This window comes from Carcharhinus amblyrhynchos, chromosome 21 (assembly GCF_965287045.1).
Source record: "Carcharhinus amblyrhynchos chromosome 21, sCarAmb.v2.hapA, whole genome shotgun sequence".
Classification (NCBI taxonomy): domain Eukaryota; kingdom Metazoa; phylum Chordata; class Chondrichthyes; order Carcharhiniformes; family Carcharhinidae; genus Carcharhinus; species Carcharhinus amblyrhynchos.
In genome coordinates, this window is record NC_137344.1 from 11557936 (window position 1) to 11579934 (window position 21999).

Here is a 21999-nt window from a genome sequence, read left to right on the forward strand (position 1 = left end):
AAAAGAGATACATTTATGACCAAGGAAAAGTTATTTCATATGGGATAAGCTGGACATCTTTTTGAGCAAGTTCACAGTTGATTCAACACATGGATGTTAAATACAAGACACAGTCAAATAAATGCAAATCCTGTGGTCACATCTTCAAACTATGAGATAGCCCAGTTCAAATCTGATATCTATACTTAAGACGATTGATTCAATAATCATTAAGCCAGGTGAACAGAACCTCTTGTAAGAGCAGAACATCCAATCTCCTTTAGGAAAGTAAACCAACTGTTATTACCCAATCTGACCCCTGAATGGTTCAAGGCTCACACTAAAGTTGACTCTTAACTACCTTAACAAACCACTTATTCAAATCAAACAAAGAACTCATCACAGGGACTGCTATGGTTCAAGAAGGTAGCCAACCACCTGCTCAGAATACTATAGATAGGTAATAGTGTCAGTCTATCCAGGAACACCCACATCTAGTAAATGAATAAAAAAATTAAAACAATGTTTCCCATTGTTAAGTTTTTCAGAGTGACTGAACTAGAGTTTCCATTGTCTTTTGCAACTGTAACTTTATGCTCTTCATTCCTCATCTAAAGTCTTCAATAATAAGAAAAGAATTTAGAATGAATGTGCATGTGGTAATTTCCAGGTTATATGCTTTAAAATGGAGGACATTTTGGGGTCTTTCAAACTTTGTTGGCAGGAGATAGGACTGAGTTATTTTAATTTGATATGATCTAAGAGAAAACAAAGGGAAAGAGAGGACTGGAGAAGATTTTTTGCACAACAAAGAACAGACTTGCAATCAAATGTCAATACAACCATGACTTTATGTCAACTTATAGCCTTGGATGCTTTGGCATGAGCCAATTTTTTTTTTCCGAACACCTACCACAGAAATAAACATTTCACCAATAATTTCTGCTCCATCTTCAAAAAAGTGAAGCCACCAAACAAATATTACTGATGCCAAAAAAATCTCAATGCCCCGTTGACTAAAGAATTGCTTATCTGCCATTTTAGTTTTAGGCAAGGCTTTCTTTGGCTTGCATGAAAATATTCTTACCTAACAGCTTGGTTGAATCCAGAAACTGCCCTGTGGTTAGATCCTCCAATTTCAGCATTACATTCAATACAGCGAGATGTCTCCATAGGTTGTCCGCACTACAATTACAAAACAGTTTACTAATTAATATAGGCACTTCAAATGCGTTTCACTAATACAGCGTTTAATATATGTGAATTAAGAAGAAAATAAAAAGGAAATCACTTTTTACCTCTCCTACAACACATGGATGTCCATTTGGGCACTCTGAAAAGTAAAGGGATCAGTCAACAATTATTTAATAGTTAAACATTTTTAAACTAGTAAATAAATTCAGAGAAAGATTTTATCACTTACGATACCACGTTAGATTCTGAAGATCAGTCCAGCCCATAGCATCGATCGTAATATCCTCAGGCATGGTAGGCAAGAATGCATCCTAAAATGCACAAAGGAAAACAGCAGGATTTTCAGTAATTCAGTGAATTTTTATGTCTATCCTTCCTTTCCATATTTTAATATTATAATATTATAAATATGTTAATTTATTATAAAAGCAAAATATTACAGATACTGGAATCTGAAATAAAAGCATGAAAATGCTGGAAAATCTTAGCAGGCCTGATAGCATCTGTGGAGAGAGAATAGATGTAATGTTTCGAATCTGGGTGACCTTTCATCAGAGCTCAATTTTAATATTGCTTGCTGACATCAAGAAAACTATTGAACAGCTCTTTCCAACTGGGCTGGAAACGAGTTTAAGTCAAACTGGGCTCCTCTAGTAAACATGCGACTCAAGAGTGCTGGCCAAAGCAGAGTGTAAGTTACATGCCCATCTGCTTAATGGGGGAGGGTGAGTAACATGAGGAATGGAAGCCTTAAAATGTCAGAAATTGTAAGAAGGAAAGGAGAATCGCAAAACAAAAATAGATTGGAATGCATCGAAACTGAGAGTGAGGAAAACTTGCCAGTAGTGCACATGACTTTGAACTCCTTGTTACAGGCTGCCACTAGATGGTGTGTACAATTTCAAATTCAACAAAGTGCAGCTGAGTGTGAACATTACTGCCAGAATCCACTTTCCATATGATTGCAGCAGCGGATACTCTGCAAAATATGTTTTTATTGGCTTTCTCCCTGCAGCAGTTCTGAAGTCCCGTAACTGTGCAGCTAGCTTCATAACTTATCAAACAAATCCATTCTTCAATTATACAGACTTTTGTTTTCCCCCCTTTTCGCTCTCAGTTATACACAATTCAATTGTATGAGGTGAGCAAAAAAAATGTTTTATTAATTTAATCTGACCTACATGAAGAATGACTGTCAACATTTATACCCATAATCAGGGTCATATCACAGTTCTTTTGTAGTTGTTTTTATACACTGTACAAAATACCAACTGCAACCTGGTGCATACTTGATTAAAGGTTCTAACAGCCTAGCTGTATGTTTTCAAATCATGGGCAGATTTTTGAGACCATGGTGTAGGAAGTATAAGGGTTGGGGCGGCACAGTGGCTAGCATTGCTGTCCCACAGTGCCAGGGACCCAGGTTCGATTCCTGGCTTAGGTCACTGTCTGTGCGGAGTTTGCACATTCTTCCTGTGTCTGCGTGGGTTTCCTCTGGGTGCTCCGGTTTCCTCTGACAGTCCAAAGATGTGCAGGTTAGAGTGGATTGGCTATGCTAAATTATCCCTTAGTGTCAGGGGGAGTAGCTAGGGTAAATGCATGGGGTAATGGCAATAGGGTGAGTGCGGGATTGTGGTCAGTGCAGACTCGATGGGCCAAATGGCTTCCTTCTGCACTGTAGCATTCTATGATCCGCGTAGAAATTGTTGGAAAAGCTGGCATGAAATTTATAGGATTTTTGACAGCGAACAATCAGCATTTTTCACCATTAATTATCTGAATCCAATTGCAACTTTTGGAGGTTTTGCACAAATTAGCACAATATTCCTGAAATTCCCAGTCTGTTCAATCATTGCTGCGTCATAAGCTGTCCTGTGAACCAAACCAGCCCAAAGTTGGTTATCGATTAAATTAATTAATTCTGGCGAGAACTAATTTACCCTTTTCCACTCCCATTTCACTGTTAAAATTATTGTAGAAGTTAAACTGGGTGTTTAACAGTGATAAGTAATAGCTACTGCTAAACAACTAATCAGTCCAAAAATATTCATGGAATGTCTCCAATATGACATATAACTAAATTTCTTAAAAATAATTCAGCTTCTACCTTCACCTAAGCAAATGCCCCAACTTTTATTTGCACTAATATTTTTTTAAAAAGTGATTTGATTATTGGTGTTTTTAATTTTCTGATTGGCCACTTTAACAGCTTGAGGATATCAACATCTCTATGCCAGGGATCCTTGTTACACTCGCTACAAACAATTACCTGTCGAGAATGTTAAGATTCTTGTCAGATAGATTGTTAGATCTATCAAAGAGGCTTTCTTTGAGATAGCAGAGTGCTTTTGCTTCACTGATGACCACAAAATCCAGGCATTAGCATATGCAAATAATCGATATCCAATCAATATTCCGGTCAGCTACTGAAATTGATACAGTTTGTAGCGATCTTCGTAGAGACCTAGTTATAGATTTCCCTGTAAAATTTTGTTGTAATAAATGACTAAAACAGTACTGATTAAACACAATTTTATCTGTAGATAATTTATATTTTAAACTACAGGGTGTGATGGCCCTCTTTTATACTCAATACCCATCGCACTCTCCATGGAATTATGGTTCTTTTAGAAAACTGCCCACAATGGGTTCCATATCCCTGTTCTGCCAAGTATTAACTTTGAGTGACCATATCAAAGCGCTTTCCTCAATTCCTGAAGAATTTCTCAAATCCACCACCCCAAGTAAAGTCTGTTCCAATTATTCTTTTTGTTCCCCCCACCCCCGCCACCCGCCCCATTTTCCTGCTCCCACTTCCCCATCTTCCACCATCCTCTCCTGCTGGGACTGAATCCTTAGAAGGCTGCAGGATGCATCTCTTCCAGTAGATCAGTTTCTTCCCGTATTGGCTGCATAGTTCACAAAGCCAAGCAGCCATTCTGTCTGCTGATGACACAGAACTGCTGTCTGTTCAAGATTCACTGATTTGTAGGGATGCTTATAAGCCTAGTCTCAAAAAAATGGCTTCTTCGGTCCTTTTCTCCATGGCAACATAAAATATATAGTCTTGTATCTAGGCAGAAATGATAATTAGTTATCTTTGACAACCCAATTCTTTTTGGGTTTCAGCTAGTAATTGGAAGCATGAATGTCTTGTTATTGGTCTGCAGGAGGATCCTAACAAATTGTACTAATGTCAGCAGCTGACAGGAATATCGGTCGAATATCGTTGGTTTCCTGTAGTAGCCTCTATGTTGTAGTCATTGGTGAAGCAAAATACTCTCTGCTCTCCTCAAAGAACGTCTTGTTCAGAAATCTACAATCTGACTGACAAGAACTTTAACATTGTCAAGATGCAATTTATCGTAGCAAGTGGAACGGGACTGCCAACAGCTGTCAAAGCAGCCAATCAGGAAATGGAAAGCACCAATACTCAAGATATGTTAAAAAAAGTTTACAATTCAAAATAAACATTGGGGCATACACTTAATTGGGATGAAGGTAGAAACATAAAATACCATGCAATTTTAGAAGAATTCAATACAGTTTAAGAATTCCAGTAATTAAATGTAACCAAATGATATTTTCAGGGCCAGATCAGTTGTAAAGATGGACTGTTTATAGCACAATTGTTTAGAACCTGGTACCTTCGCACCTTTTGAGTGTCTTTGGGAAACTCAGATTGCAGCCAATGTCTCGAAAGGTAAATATCTTTCACATTCTGCCTAGTAAAGCGATCTGAGCCTTACTTTGATTTCTAATAATCAAACTACACAGGCTTTGTGTCCGACAAATTTAGAAAAGAGCACATTTCCCTATTTATTTACCTTAAATTGAAAAATGCAGCCACAGAAGAAAATACTCCTTGAAACCTCATAATTGTAACAATTAACTCATTTAATATAAAGTAACCAGTGCTAAACTAGCAGATAGGGGAAGATTGATTGTGCAAATGCAGAGTTCACAATGTTATTGACCCTGATTTTCAGGTAATACAGGTTTTGAAATTAAAACAATGTCAGAATGGAATAGGAAAAAAGGCAGGTTGGTTGGGCGGCACAGTGGTTAGCACTGCTGCCTCACTGCGCCAGGTTCAATCCCCAGCTTGGATCACTGTTGGTGCAGAATCAACATGTTCTCCATGTCTGCATGGGTTTCCTTTGGGTGCTCCGGTTTCCCCTCTCAGTCTTAATGATATACCGGTCAGGTGCTGAATTCTCCCTCAATGTACCCAAACAGGCGCCAGAGTGTGGCGACTAGGGGATTTTTTTTTAACAATAACTTCATTGCAGTGTTAATGCAAGCCTACTTGTGACCATAATAATAAACTTAAACTCAATTAAAAAAAGGCTTCTTGCAATTTTGTGGATCAGTTGATGGGTAAATCCAGAGCACAATTTTACAACTTGTGCAGATAAAAGGCTGAAGGAAGAAGAGTTTAACTGTGCAAAGCAATCATATTTAAAACAGATTGCTTTAAAAATCACATTTTCGCCCCATAAGATGTTAAATAGACATAAAAACAAATGTGAACTGGTGGTGGCATAGTGATATTGCCACTGGACTGGTGATGTTCTGGGGACCCAGTTCAAATCCCACCACTGCAGATGATGATGCAGGTGAAATTTGAATTCAATAAAAATATACAATTAAAAATTGACCAGATTGCCCCTCTGGTTCAGAAATGTCCTTTAGGATGTGGTCTGACTGACATGTGGTTCCAGATCCATAACAATGTTATGGATCTTTTCTGTGCTTCAGGGGCAATAAGAGATGGACAATAAATGCTGGCCCAGCCAGTGACATCCATGTCCCATGAACAAATAAAAAAAAAATCAGATTTCAAATGTAGTCTCTGGTCTATTCAAGTTTAGCAGTTAGGCCCGATGATTTATGATATCTGATGGATGAATAGCCCAAGACTTGCTCCCTGTAATCATTATAAAAAAGGCAACTTTTCTAGAATACTAAGAAGCAATGGCACCTGTGAGTCTGAATCACAGTAAGCAAAAGGAGATTTTCAAAGTAGCTTCATTGCAGTGTCAATGTAAGCCCACTTGTGACACTAATAAATAAACTTTAAATCAATGCCTTTATGTTGCTTATCTGCTAAAGGAGGAAAATCACAATAGAAAGTTTAAAGTTAATTTATTAATGTCACAAGTAGACTTATATTAACATTGCAATGAAGTTACTGTGAAAATCCCCTGGTCGCAATATCAACAAGGGAAGAACATGGAAAAATGGAGGATGAGAAAACATAGGTTGGTGAAGCTCAATCTGCTGCATGGTGTTTCCAATTAAAGGTAACTGTTTCTAGCTGCCCTTTTGATATTCAGAGTTCACAGCATCAGAAATATGAGGTGCAACACCCGAAGAAAACAATTTGCTTTCTTCGTTTTGAAGAAAGTCTAGGTGGTGAAAACCTGCAATTATTATTTTCACTTCTAATCTGCTAAGTAGCTGAGCACAGTTAAGAAATGGGAATAATGCATTAACAATTATGTTTAATCTAGACTTTTGTCTTCTGGAAATGATAAGTAAAACAAAACATGACAAGAAACCATACCAGCATGTTCGCAGGTTGGAATGCAAGATTTTGCAATGGTATCAGGATGTTACTGCCCCCAGAGACGAAGACAGCTGCTGCATGAATGATTATTTCTATTATGGTCCGCTCCAGGCTGCTTTGCTCAGGATTAATCTGAAGTCCAGGGATGTCATTGTTGACTAATATAATGGCAAATTTCTTAAATCTGTCAGAAGCAGGCTTCATTGTGTTCTCTATGTAATTTTTGATAGTATCACATTGCTGAAAAATATAAACAATGAAATTAATTCACCAAACTGGAAACTGGAATGGGATAAAATTGTAGTGAATGAAGCAATGTCCTAAAGCTTAAAGTCCGCAGCGACAGTTCTCTATCTCATGGAAACATGCTTGACCTGGGACTGTGATATTGACAAAGAGTTCAAAAATCGAGGTGTACCATTCCCTAATACCTTTTAAGCAAAAATACTCACCAGAAGAATTGAAAGCAACCCATCCCAGATGCTTTACAGAACATTAAATCATTTTAAAGAACAAAACACTTCATACTTAATAGCCAGACTTACAGGTTGTTTTGGGTGGACACGTGGGTCACTTGATGCGTTCAAAATGGTGATCTCCCGGAATATTGCAAGAATCATGTGAACTTCTTGTTCACTGGAAGGGCACTTACAATCCTAAAAGAAAAATAACTCGTCAAGATTATCTTAAAGTAGAACCATACATAAGAGCTAATAAATGCATCATAGTGAGCTTAATTAGAAAAAGTTTTGTTCCTACTAGGAAGACTAGAGTGACAACGCGCAAAGCCTTGGAATTTCCTGGTATACCTATGGGGAAGGAGCATGTTGTGTCAATTCTTTTGGGGAAATCTGCAAGTAATGTTATGGGGAGAAAGCAGGATTAGCTATTGAGTTGGACGATCAGCCATGATTGTGATGAATGTGTTCCGCAACAGACCCCGCCACTCCACCCGCCAGTTAGTTTCCATATTTATGCTAGTAACATGCTGGAGTTCTGAAGGGGAGTCATGTTGGGCTTTGACTCTTTCGCTTCTCAAAGGTTCTGCCACGTTTTTCCAGCATCTTCTGTTTCCATTTCAGACTTCCAGCAACCACAGTGTTGTGTTTTCTGTACATACTGGTGCATCTTATGGACCAAAGATATAGACGCTCCATGGCTTAAGTCACCTAATGATCAGCGTAACTCTAAACAACTTTTTTTTTTACACAGGAGGTGGTGGGTGCCCAGAATAGTTTGTTAGTTCAGTCAGTTAAAGGCAAAAATTGCCCCTAGCTTTACTGTGTTATTGTCATTTCAGATGTTCCAACTCATACCTTGTGAGCTTCAACTATACTCTTAGATTTGCAATCAAGAATAGCCGTGCTTATTGCATCACGAATAAGTTTATAGTTTTCACCATACACAAGGTAACGATCAATTTGTCCAGGATAATCTCTCTGAAAATAAGAGCAGAACACAGCAGATTCATTTTTTGCCAATGATAAAATAAATTACAGTTATTACTTTCCAACAGTAGCAGAGGAGATTTATTTCCTGGCTCTAAGTCAGCAGTATCCACTATTTCAAAATATTCCAGTGTAATTTTATACTTTAGAAAAGACAAATTTACATCTGTATTGAATTTCTATCCCCTCAGAATGTCCAAAAGAGTTTCACAGTTCATGAAGTACAGTTGGTAGGAATACGAGCAGGAAAGGTTTCACCCAAGTGCATAGAACATAACAGCGCAGTACAGGCCCTTCGGCCCTCAATGTTGCGCTAACCAGTAGAACCAATCTAACGACCCTCTAACCTAAACTATTCCAATGTTATCCATATGCCTATCCACTGATCATTTGAATGCCCTTAAAGTTGGTGAGTCCACAACTGCTGCAGGGCAGTCCTCTATTTTGTAGTTAGGAGAGGTATTTTTCCCTCAGTATACCTGAACAGGCACCAAGTATGACGACTAGGAGATTTTCACAGTAACTTCATTGCAATGTTAATGTACATCTACTTTTTTTTTATTAGTGTCACATTTTTCAGAATTTGTTAAAACAGGCAATATCTTGTGGTTGCTCCAAAGCAGGTCAGACTACCAAGGTTAAGTCTGAAACGACATAACTGTCCTAATCCAAATGAGCCCTGTGTATCTTAATGTTCTAATGGGTATATTATCCGTAGGTTTACCGTTCCTGTACAAGTGAAAAAACAAATTTTCTTATAAGACCGGAAAGCTGAACTGAATTGGTTAAACCAAGAGAGAAGTCATGGAACAATTAAGCTGTACTACCTTTTAACCAAAGGGGATAGATGAGACCATTGTAAACACAGCAACAGTAACTCGACATCTCCAGTGGCCTTTGCATCACTGTGTGTTAACCAAGAGGGCAAGTTGAATTTTCTTGGCCCATCTGTGAAGGGCCAGAGGGCTGGCAAAAGGGTGGGGGAGGTATGAGGAGAGGAATATTGGGAGAGGTGCCCCACATCTTCCCATTTCCATGCCATTTTGCCAGTAGTGTGAACAAAAAGCTGGCAAATTGAGACACTGAAGTGGTCAATTAAAGGCTACTTTCTGCCTCTGTAGGCATTTTGCCAACATCGGGAGAATGCTCTACTTTACAGGGAGACTGCTAGGTGAAACATGTTTGAGTTGATGGGTGAAGAGGAGAGTTTAACCAACAGAGCACACTGCAGAATTCCCCATTCAGGAAACAATGGGTAATTCAAGTACTCATTTTTAAACATTTGCCAGATTTTGTGTGAATTTATTCGACATTATCTTCACTCTGGTTCAACACTGAAAACAGTTTATAATTTTGGTGCTCCATCTGGCTGTTGATGGAATATAAGTCAGTGATAACTATATTTATATTTTCAATATTTTGTTATTACTATTCACCACTAACCTTTCAGGTAACATGCAGGTAACTGTAGAAAAGTTCATCATTTATAGAAAAACAAATATAACATTTATAAGCGGTCTCGGGTAAAGCACAAATGATTCTAGAAATAAACAGACCATTGGTTTGTACCTGTTGAATGATTTCCTCTGGAAATAGCCAAACATACTGATCATTCTTTGAAAGCTGCTGAACAAACTCCATTCCACTGAGACTGCATAGTTTTCGCACGAGGTAAACCCGGAACCAAGCATTTCGGCGATTTTGGAGAACATTCTTTATCGCCTGCAGAAAAGCTTCTTTTCCATGAACATATTCGAAATTTGTAGCTGGAATTATGAAAAAAAATTGATTTTCAACGTGGGCCAAAATATTTACACTTGTAAATCACTTTCATTTTTATGTCATACACTGAATAAGAAGCAACAGTCCAGTACGCAACCAAGTCAATCTTGACACTGGCAGGTTATTCACCATGGAGACAGTGAGGGGCAGTTATCATGACTGTGCATTATTTTTCTAGTCAATGCAGTCAACTATAACGAAAGCAAAATATTTCAGATACTGGCAATCTGAAATAAAAATAACGCTGGAAAAACTCAGCAGAACTGGCAGCATCTGTAGGGAAACTTGAGTTAATGTTTTGAGTCCACCAGGACTCTTTTTCAGTCCTGAAGAGTCATATGGACTCATGTTTCTCTCTCCATATAAGTTGCCAGACTGACTGAATTTATCCAGAACTCAAGTGAACAATGAAATATTTTCTAGTGTTGCTCAAGTCAACTGATAATAGGTAAATCTTACAAGAGGTGAAAACATGCCTGCTCTGTACATCTCACTACCATGACACTTAGGCCCTGATTTTACCGGCACACCCACCCAGAAATTGGGGCAGACGAGACTCGCAGAATGGCATTTTTCATTGGCTTCGGGCACAACATTATAAGCCTCGGGCAGCGTGCCGGTAAAATCAGGGCCATAGGTCTTTACTGACCAATGATTTAGCAAGCAGAAATTAGACTCATTTGATTATTTTGATGACTAGTCCAGTTGGATGGAGGTAGAGGGATAACAGATAGAATACGATACAAACATTATTTAAATCAAAAACCAGCATTACCATACATGTTGCTTGGTTCACACATTAGTTGAGAGGCCAGGTCAAAACAAAGTCGGACTCTAGCAACTAGCTGCAAGTTTTCTATTTTAGAGTGATGACCCTTTTGTTTAATACACTTCTGAAGGAAATCTCTCTCTTGAGCCATGTGAGCAATTTTTTCTTGCACAGTGAAAACTTGGGATTTTTCATATATTGAATCCTGAAAATAGGAAGGAAAGCGTCTAGTTAATAATGCATCTGAAATGCTGATGTTTTTGACAAATAATATTAACATGGGCTCATAAGCTGTGTTCCCTACAAGTGAATTTATGCTTCAATTATTTTTCTGAAAAAAAACGAGGAAAGAATGAAAGAAAAGCTTGCAGTTATTGAACCTTTCATGACCACAGAGCACTCCAAACCTTTTCACAGGCAATGCGATACTGTTGTTGTATTTGTAATGCAGGAAACAAGGCAGACAATTTGTATATAGGAAGGTCTCACAAATGGTGATATAATAACAATCAAATATTTTGCTCTACGGATATAGACAGAGATAAATATTGCCTAGGAACCATCTGATTGTTCAATATAGTGTCATAGACATTTTACGTCCACCCAAGAGGAAGCATGGCCCATTGTTCAATGTCTCTACCAAAAGACTTCCAATAGTGTGACGCCATCTTGGTACTGTACGGAAATGTCTCCCTACACAATGTACTTATTTGGATTATGGTTTGAACTCAGATCTACCTGGCCGTTCTGGTTCAAATGCAATGACTACTGCTGAGCTAGTTTAACAGCAAATCATCTATGCAATCCACAGGCCAACCTTAAGTCACAGCAATATAGAATGGCATAGTGGCACAGTGGTTAGCACTGCTACCTCAACTCCAGGGATTTGGATTGGATTCCAGGTGGCTGTGTGGGGTTTGCACATTCTCCCCGTGTCCACATGGGTTTTCTCCGGGTGCTCCACTTTCCTCCTCCCACAGTCCACGAAGATGTGCAGGTTAGATGGATTGGTCATGGTAAATTGCCCCTTAGTGTCGGCCCAAAATGTGTAACTAGCCATGGAAAATGTGGCATGTTACCAGGATATGGCGAGGGCTGGGCATGTGTACGATGCTCTGACAGAGAGTGTTGGTGCAGATTCAATGGGCCAAATGGCCTCTTCTGTACTGTAGGGATTCTACGATATACCAATTATAATTGTGACAATTAAAGAACTATGAACTCATTTTGGAAGGTGTACAGAATATTTAGGCAATGAATGGTCTGACTTATGAGATAAGGTGCTTACAGCTTTAACTTAATACCAATGAGTTTAAGCAAACATACCTCCAAACAGTTCAAAAACAGTGCATAGAGTTCCGTCTGATCTCCCTGATCAAGAATGTTTTTTTCCTGAACTGCGGAAAGATACTCTTGCAAATAATCCTTAATGTCATCAAAACTGTAAGGAAATCATTTATTTCAGTTAATTTAGCACTAAAATGGTTGAACAGAGAATTAAAATAGAGAGAATTTAAATCATTACCCTAATGATGGGATTGAAATTTTTGGATAAAATTTAAAAATGTGCCCATTTCTGGATTCCTCCAAGAAGGGAAATATCCTCTCGGCATTTATCTTGCTAAGCCCTCTCAGAATCTTACGCTTCACTGAGCTCATGTCTTCTTGATTACTTGAGTGTAATCCCAAAACTGCTCCACCTTTCCTGAGGAATCAGTCTGGTGAACTTTCTCTGAGCTGCTTCCAACGCAAGTAAGGAAAGTAAAACTGTACACATTACTCCCAGCACAGTTTCACCAGGTGCTGTACAGGTTACAAGAATTCCTACTTTTATACTCCACCCCTCTTGTAAAAAGGCCAATATTCCATTTGCCTTTCAAATTACTTGTTATGCTTACTTAAAAGGCATGCTAACGTTTTGAGATTTGTGTACAAAAGGATACTCAGATCCCTCTGTACCACAGCATTCTGCTTTTCTATCCGTCCTGCCGAAATGGACAACCTCACATTTCTCTACAATATACTCTAGCTGCTATTTTATTACCCACTCACTTAACCGATCTATTATACCTCTTTGCAGACTCTTTGTATCAACTTCACAACTTGCTTTCTTACCTATATTTGCATAGTCAGTAAATTGGCTAGAATGCAGCTGATCCCTTCAACTAGGCCACTAAGACAGACTATAAATAGTGAGGCCCCAGCACTGACTCTGTGACACTCCTTGAGCTAGTTTTCCAAATTGATGTAAGTAGCAATCTGTTATGCGGTACATTATCAAATGCTTTTTAGAAATACAAATACATTATATATACCTTTCCCCTTTATCCATCCTGCTTGTTACATTGCTAAAGAGCTCCAATAAATTTGTCAAACATGGTTTTCCTTTCTCAAAACCATACAGACTCCGACTGATTATACAATGATTTCCAAAAGGCCTCTTCCTTAATAATTTTCCCAATGACAAACATTATACCAGCACGCCTATTGTTTCTTGCTGTCTATCTCCCTTTCTTTTTGGGCACAGATGCTACACTTGCAGTTCTCCAATCTGCTGAGACCTTTTCAGAATTTAGTGAATTTTTGAGATGACAACAATGCATCAATTATTTCTGCAACCACCTCTTTCAGGACATTACGATCTGGCCATCAAGTCCAGGGGACTTGCCAGTTTTTAAGTCCATAAGATTTCCAATACTTTTTCTCCTGCCTCCCTTTTGCCTCTTGATTTTCTAATATACTTTTTATCTTCTACTATGAACACAGATAGAAAACACTTGTTCAAAATCTTTGCTATTTCCTTGTTTATCATTATAATTTTCCAGTCTCACCCTCTAAGGGATCATTGCTCAATTTAGCTACTTACGCAGAAGTGAACACATTTTGGCAAATAACATACTAAACAATGGCATGCCTACATATTAGACTGGACACAAAAATTCTCAAAATCTGACAAAATAAAAATGACAATCAGCAATCCAGTGTGTTGCAACTTAATTAAGTAAATATATTCAAGTTCTGCTGATGATTTTACAAACAAAAAAGAAATCACATTTAAAGTCAGCTTGGATAATCCTTGGAACGATGAACTTTTAGGAAATATGTATGAGGAAGTAAGCAAATCATACGGCCATGAAAATATGACAGAAGTGGAACTGCTAATTAACAATTGGGAGATGGAAAAAGAACTGAAAAAAGCTCTCTGGCCCTTTTACTCTCCTTTGATAAAGAATTAACAATCGTGCTGTTGTTTTCAGCGAAAAGAGGGAGACTATACTAAGAAATAGAAACACTCATAGCTGAATCTGTATATTCACTAAACAGATGTCTGACTACTATGAGGAGGAGGCCATTCGGCCCATTGAGTTTGCACTGACAGCAATCTGACCCAGGCCCTATTCCATAACTCCACATATTTACCCCACTAATCCCTCTAACTACGCATCCTGTGACACTAAGGGGAAATTTAGAATGGCCAATCAATCTGACTCTCACATCTTTGGACTGTGGGAGGAAACCAGAGCACCCAGAGAAAACCCACGCAGACACAGGGAGAATGTGCAAACTCCACACAAACAGTGACCTAAGCTAGGAATCAACCCCAGGTCCCTGGAGCTGTGAGTCAGCAGTGCCAACCACTATGCGACCATGCCACCTCGAATTAAGAGTTTGTAATTGTATCAACCAACTCATGACATTAAAGTTGTATTGCAAGATGCTTAGTCCATCCACTAATACCATTCCCATTTAAAACTGTTCATGAAAGCATGAGGTTGCAATTAATTTCCTAAAGCCCCTATTCATTACCCACAGTTTTCATACATAAGAACATAAGAGCATAAGAAATAGGAGCAGGAGTAGGCCATCCAGCCCTTCGCGCCTGCCCCGCCATTCAATAAGATCACGGCTGATCTGTCGCTGCTCAATTCCACTTTCCCGCCCTCTCCCCATAACCCTTAATCCCCTCTCCTATCAAAAACCCATCAACCCGCATCTTAAAAATATTTAGCGAGGCAGCCTCCACCACTTCAACGGGCAGAGAATTCCAGAGATATTTAAATCTGGCCTCTGAGCTACAGACACTGAGGCTCATCAAGGGGAGAGAGGGTGCCATTGTCAATGGGGTGCAAGTGACATCCACCCCCCCTAGACTGGCTAACTCTAAGGGTCAGGGACAAGAGGGGGCTGCTGGGAGGAGGAAGGGGGGTGAGGAGCGGAGGCCTCAGCCTCTTAATCTGCATAACAGGTTTGAGGTTCTTGCTTCCAGGCTGGACGAGAACAAGGCAGGTGAGGTTGGTGAGCAAGCTTTAATCTAACTCTTAACTCTTGAGTCAACAAAGTGCTTTAAACTTATTTTAAACAGGTTTTTAACAGGTAAAATCTTAGCTCTCTCTCTGCTCCTTCACTCGTCTGCTCCAGCAAACAATGGAAGGCTTCACCTTGTGGTCTGTTGATATTTAAATCTGATGGCCCACAACTGCCTGCTAACCACTCCCTCAGAATTCTTAAAGCAGTAAATACAATAAATAAATGCTTTAAACAGTTCTACAAAGAACAAAGTGCTTTAAACTTATTTTAAACAGGTTTTTAACAGGTAAAATCTTAGCTCTCTCTCTGCTCCTTCACTCGCCTGCTCCAGCAAACAATGGAATATTAATTTAAATGTATTTAATATTTAATTTCATTAAATACAAACTCTATTTGGGACCAGCGTCTTCAGCGAGAGTAATACTGAATAAAGTACAAGGGTACTCTTTGCCCATAACTGTTTCCAGGTTTATTACAGATAACAAATGATCAAAATTCTACAAGCTCCTTATCCAATCAATAATTTGTACCTGTACTTTAGCAGCAATTTAAGTACAATGGAACGGACAACAGGATTTCGGTCAACTGAGTCATCAAACGGTGAGAGGGTTCTGGTACGATACTGACGATCTAAAGAAAGACAAAAATAAATCTCTGATGCAAAAAGAGAAAGGAAGTTACCTGTGGAATGTTTGAGACAGATACAAGAGTTGTATGTTTTAGAATGTTGATGGTAAAGATGGTACATTTCATGCATTTGCTTCCCAGCAAGCTGACCCCTCGGAGTTGAAAGCAGTCGGATAACAGCTTCAAACATTCCAGATAAAACTCCGAGCCAAACTCACTGTCTCACTGCAGCACAAAGGAACTAAGCGACAATGAAAAAGGTCCTACAGCCAATGTGATAGCACCTCTTAAATGATGACTCCAGACAGCAAGATGCCGGACAGCATCGCCAGACTTTGTCATGTGATACCATCTCCATGTAAATGAGCACCCACATTGTCAAGTATGTTACAAAATATTCATTAAAAGGAAGTAGCATTTGAAAAAAAAGTTTGATTTCCCAACACTTTCATTTTGTTCACATAAAAGAATCATTGCGACTATTTTGAAACAGACTGCACTTTATTCCAGTTGCTGTCCAGGGGTTTTCCCAACTCTGAACCAACTCAACCCTCTTTTACCTGTTTATCCATTGGCCCACCATCTTTATTACACATTCTGTGCAATTCAAGTGAAGGGTGTCACTGCTGGTATTTCTTTATTTATGGGATGTTGGTTTCACTATTTAGCACAGCAGTTATTGTCCATTCCTAATTCTCTTAAGAAGGTGGTGATGAGCTGCCTTCTTGAACTGCTATAGTCCATGTGGTATAGGTATACCCACAGTGCTGTTAGGGAGGGAGTTCCAGGATTTTAACCCAATGACAGTGAAGGAACAGCAACATATTTTCGAGTCAGAATTGACAGTAGCTTTAGGGAAATGTCTAAGTGGTGATTTTCCCATCTGTCTGCTGCCCTTGTCCTTCTAGGTCTTAGTGATCATGGGTTTGAAAGGTCTAAGGAGCCTTGCTGAGTTCCTGCAGTGTGCCTTGTAAATAGTATAGATGGCTGCCACTGTTTGTCAGTGGTGGAGGGACTGAATGTTTGTGAATGGGGTGCCAATCAAGCGAGCTGCTTTGTCCTGGATGGTGTCAAGTTTCTTGAATGTTGTTGGAGCTGTAATTCATCCAGGCAAGTGGAGGGTATTCCATTACAATCTGGACTTGTGCTTTGTAGATCATGGACAAACTATGCAAAGTCAGAAGATGAATTAGTCACCGCAGGATTTCGAGCCTCTGACCAGCTCTTGCGGCCACAGTATTTAAATGCTGGTCCAGTTCAGGCTCTGATCAATAGTACCTCCAGCAGCACAAATCTTCAGTACTATTGCTGGAATATTAACAGGGTCTATAACCTTTGCAGAATGCGACACCTTCGTTTTTAGGCATTTCTTGAAATCACGTGGAATGAACTGAATTGGCTGAAGACTATGTGATGCTGAGGATCTCTAGTGGATCATCCGCTTGGCATTTTCCCCCCACTTCTTCTCAAGGCCCAAAACCCTCACAGATCCCCAGGGGCCCCAGTTTGAAAACTCCTAATCTAAGGGAAAGCTCCCTCTACACAAGCAATGTATACTACCAAACTTCATATATTCATTCGCCTGTTACTACTGCAACATCCCACATCTCAACCCAGCAATCTTTTGGATTCTCTGATTGATTGTACAAGTTTACTACCAAACTAAGGCAGTTTTATTCTATGTTCCTGTGAAAATTTAAGATCACTAGAAATGCTACTCAGATTGTCCAAACATATTTCACACGGCATCATTCAGCTTAATAAATATTTTCGTCACACCTTGTTATCATAAATTAACAGTGAGAACGGTGATAAAACGAAAGGGATAGCACTTCTCCTGATGCCTCAATAAGTATGAACCATACAGATCAGGAAGACTTGAAGTCTGGTTCAAAATCTCAGCCTGTTAACATTAGAGGGTGGGGCAGAAGTGATCTCAAGTGCTTTGTGCTACAGGTAAAGACAAGAAAACTGATCTCTTCTCACACCAGGCACAATTCAGAGACAATACTGCAAGTTATGTGAATATACAGCATACCAGGATCAAGTCTGCCTGTGATACAGTCTGCTAGCACTTATTGTTGTGATTCAGTTAACAGTAAAACCAATAGAATAATAGACATTTACAGTATAGAAGTGCATATAGACAATTACATCTATGCTGGTTGAAAAACACCCATCTGGGCCAAACACACTTGATGTGGAGATGCCGGTGTTGGATTGGGGTAAACACAGTAAGAAGTCTCACAACACCAGGTTAAAGTCCAACAGGTTTATTTGGTAGCAAAAGCTTTTGTTAGCTTTTACTAATGGCTTTTGCTACCAAATAAACCTGTTGGACTTTAACCTGGTGTTGCGAGACTTCTTACTGTCCAAACACACTTACCAGCTTTTGACTGGTGGACTTGTGGGCCATGGCACTTCAAGTTTGTGATCTATGCTTCTTAAATGCATTTCTGCCTCTCCCATCCTTCCAGAACCCTACCTTGTTCTGGATTAAAACATTTTGCTTCAAATTCCTTTTAATCCTTCAAGAACTAAAATCAATTTAAATCAATACACCTGGTTATTGACCTTTCTGCTAAAGGAACTAGGTCCATTTCATCCACTCTAGCCAACCCATCATAATGTTCAACACCTCAATTAAACCTCCCCACAGCCTTCTTAATTCCAGAGAACACAACATCAGCCTATCCAAATTTTTCCTCATAACCAAAATTCTCCAGGCCGGGCTACATCCTCGTAAACCTCTGTACCCTCCCTAGTACAGTCACATTTTTCCTCAGGTCTCTGGAACATTTGTCCAGGCTTCTGGATTACTAGCCAATAACATATCACTAATGCTACGCAAAAAGAAAACCAATTAACAATCATAGGGTTAGTGTATGAAGTTAAAAAAATACTTGCACTTAGTGTTTTTCACAAGCCTCGAACATCTCAAAGTAATTGGCACCAATGAAATGCTTTTGAAGCGTTGTTGTTGTTATAGTGTTGGAAACACAGTAGCCAATTCACACAAGCAAACAGCAACGTGATAGTTTTTTTCAGTGACATTGATTGAACAATAAATATTAGCAAAATGTCAGGAATAACTCCCCAGGATATGTTGAAATGATGCTATGGGATCTTATATGTCCATCTCAGAGGACAGACAGCTTAATGTTTCATCCAGAAGACAAGTGACTTCAATTCTGCAGTAATCTTTCAGTTTTGTGCAGAAGCATCAGCTCAACTCCTGGGTTGTGTCTTGAATCCAGGATCTTATGCTTTAGAGGCAAGAGTGCTACCAACTGAGCTGCTGAAAAGAACCTAATTCCAGGAATAAGGCAATATCATCAGGAGAGGGGTGGTAGACGTCAGAAATGCTGTGCCTCCTATCCATTGATAAACGTATGGAAATCAATTGTGGGTCATAGCATTTGCCTCCCAAATACTTTTTCCCAAAAAATATTCTTACCCATGTTGGAGATACGGGGACAGAGTTGCTTTTCAATAACCAGTTGTGACAGAAGATCAGCAACCACTTCTTTTGTTGGTGGTGAATTATCTTTGAAACAGACCATGGAAACCAGAGCTATGAAAAATGCATCACACCTCTTACGAAAGATGGCATTTTTTCCAACAGCTTTTCTGTAATAGAAAGGAGCACACATTAATGAAAAGCAATGAGAACATAAATACATGGCTGAAAATGTAAGCAGCCTTACTGAATAGCCCCATCTGATCACCTCCCCTGCCGCCATTACAAAGAGCCCAGAAAATGCTATTTTCTTTCATATTGCATGCAAATCATAATATAACATGTAGCAAATGAAGGTGAAGAGGTGAAATAATGCTGCCTTAATTGGTATAATAAGAGGACACAACTTTGCACTATTGATATTCAAATTAATGTAAACTATTGGGGAATAATCAAGTTGTTGGTGTGAATGATACAGCTCAGGGCTGTGACAAACTATTTCTTTTCTAAGTAACAAAATATTAGGCTACTTTGGTGGAGATGTATTAAACACCCAACTCTTAATTTTAATTACAAGTCATTTAAAAAAAATTTCTGTTCCTTTGTCAGTATCTTATTAATGTGAAATATCACTTGCACTTTTAAGTTAGAATGTTAAACCTCATTTACATTATTGAAACCAAGAGTACACAAGGATTCATAAAGCAACTGTCCTTCAGATCCTTAAGAAAAAGCCACTGTTTGGTTAAATGGCCTAAATCATGTGTTGCAATTGCATTTAATTCTCATTTGTCACTCCAAACTAGCAACCACAAAATTGTACTGGCAATCAGAATATCATGAAACTTCTGAACCATGTAAATCAAAATGTTAATATAAAATGTTAATCTTCTCAGGGGAAATTAGTGGTGTGAAACAAATGCCTGCCTTACCTGCAATGCTCACATCCCATGAAATAAAATAAATACAAGGCTCTTGAGAACTGTCCTCTATTTTCAATTGTCTCAAATAACAAAAATAATGTAACCATATGTTTTCCTCCAACCCCTTGAGCATACCTTATTTCTTCAGACACTTCCATTTTATAACCATCATCTACAGCAGTTAAGCAGAGTGGGCAAAGCATCTGCCCTGGAACAAACCACTGCTTTAAACAGTTTTGACAGTAGATATGGTGGCATGGAAGTAAAACAGGATTGTCAAGCTCTCCTAAGCAAATCGGACACGGCCTGAGTCCATATCTGTAATGAAAAAGACAATGCTAAAATAAGACCAACAGCTCTGCAGCGGTGACAGATGGGGCTGCATTTATGAGGAGAACTGAGGAAAGTCTACACTAACAGCTCTGTTGGTTACTATTCAAATAAGTGCAGATATTTTGGTTTCTAACTGTCTGGGTGGTGTCTGAAGTAAAGACAGTAAGAAGTCTCACAACACCAGGTTAATATCCAATAGATTTATTTGGCAGCACTAGCTTTCGGAGTCTCAAGCTCCTTCATCAGGTGATGAACCCACTCACCTGATGAAGGAGCTCGAGACTCCAAAAGCTAGTGCCACCAGATAAACTTGTTGGACTTTAACCTGGTGTTGTGAGACTTCTTACTGTACTTACCCCGGTCCAACGCTGGCATCTCCACATCATGGCTACCATTGACGAAGTAAAGAAATCAAAAATTAGAAGAAGCATAAATCAGGTCAGATTGGGAAAACTGCATTGGTAAGGATACCTCAAACGGATACTTTAAAATGATGCACAAGTGCCATAGTTCTATTCAGTTTTCGTTTAACCAGTGCTAGGCCACATAAAAATGAATCTGCTAACCTAACTATCTGAGATCGCTGCTAAGGAGACCCAGGATGGAATCTTATCAAAAAATGGTTAAGGGACCCAAGTCAGTGCAGGAAAGCCACCGATCTATAGCCACTTGCAGCTCTGATGTACATACCTCAGTATAATGGCAGAAAATCCCTTACCTAGAGAACACCTGTCCTGCATTATCTTTACATTCTCTTAGAACTGTAATCACAGCACTGAAGGGATCTCGAGTTCTTACATCTGAGTTGCTGTGTAAACACTGAAAAAGAGAACAAAAGAGGCTTCAAGCACAAGCTATACATAAAGGTGAGCTATTTTTACCAATTAAAATAAATTGGGTTTGTTAAATAATCAATTAATTGGTGTGTACTTCATTCCCAATGGACAAACTATTTCCAACAAAATTTTACACAAAAATCGGACATTTATACATTTAATACAAAAGCAGCAGTAGGTTAATGTTCGGACATGCGTCAAGATTGAGCTCACCACTGGGCTGATCCTTTGCATTGATGATTTATTGTAATATTTATTTTAGGTCACTAGCTTCCTCATATAAAGTATGTGCAACTTTGAATTTAACTGCAAGGGAAATGATAGATTCATAAACTTCCACAAACATAAGAAGGGTCATTGTCTGTATGGAATCTGCATGTTCTTCTCATGTCTGCGTAGGTATCCTCCAGGAGCTCTGGTTTCCTCCCACAGTCCGAAAGACATGCTGATTAGGTGCACTGGCCAAGCTAAATTCTCCCTCAGTGTAATCGAACAGGCACCGGAATGTGACGAGTGGGGGATTTTCACAGTAACTTCATTGCAGTGTTAATGTAAACCTCTTGTGACACCAATAAATAAATAAGAAATTATTCTCATTATCACTGATAGATAAAACACAATGCAATACCTTTCCAAGGGATTCAGCACATGTTGTAACCAACCCCTGTAGTCTCTGGTCAATTTCTTCAACTCCCAGCATCACATGCTCCACAAAAAGTGACACTGAAAATATTCGATTCCAACTCGTTCTGAAATACAAGTGCAAGC

The 21999-nt window shown here is 39.0% G+C and overlaps 1 protein-coding gene and 1 long non-coding RNA gene across 3 annotated transcripts in view; one reads left to right on the plus strand and one right to left on the minus strand.

The window, feature by feature from the left end:
- LOC145356643 (uncharacterized) overlaps window positions 1-21999 on the plus strand; it is a 75708-nt gene that overhangs the window by 39446 nt on the left and 14263 nt on the right. The window lies entirely within an intron of this gene.
- Window positions 1-21999, minus strand: part of LOC145356640 (E3 ubiquitin-protein ligase rnf213-alpha-like) — a 168548-nt gene that overhangs the window by 18048 nt on the left and 128501 nt on the right. The window contains exons 42-55 of the mRNA XM_080209486.1: window positions 21860-21980; window positions 21114-21214; window positions 20198-20380; window positions 19137-19309; window positions 15583-15682; window positions 12071-12185; window positions 10751-10949; window positions 9763-9959; window positions 8062-8184; window positions 7291-7401; window positions 6743-6985; window positions 1403-1484; window positions 1278-1312; window positions 1067-1164 (exon numbers count right to left, since the gene is read on the minus strand). Coding sequence (XP_080065612.1) covers window positions 1067-1164; window positions 1278-1312; window positions 1403-1484; window positions 6743-6985; window positions 7291-7401; window positions 8062-8184; window positions 9763-9959; window positions 10751-10949; window positions 12071-12185; window positions 15583-15682; window positions 19137-19309; window positions 20198-20380; window positions 21114-21214; window positions 21860-21980 — 1881 coding nt within the window. The remainder of the gene's footprint in view (window positions 1-1066; window positions 1165-1277; window positions 1313-1402; window positions 1485-6742; window positions 6986-7290; window positions 7402-8061; window positions 8185-9762; window positions 9960-10750; window positions 10950-12070; window positions 12186-15582; window positions 15683-19136; window positions 19310-20197; window positions 20381-21113; window positions 21215-21859; window positions 21981-21999) is intronic.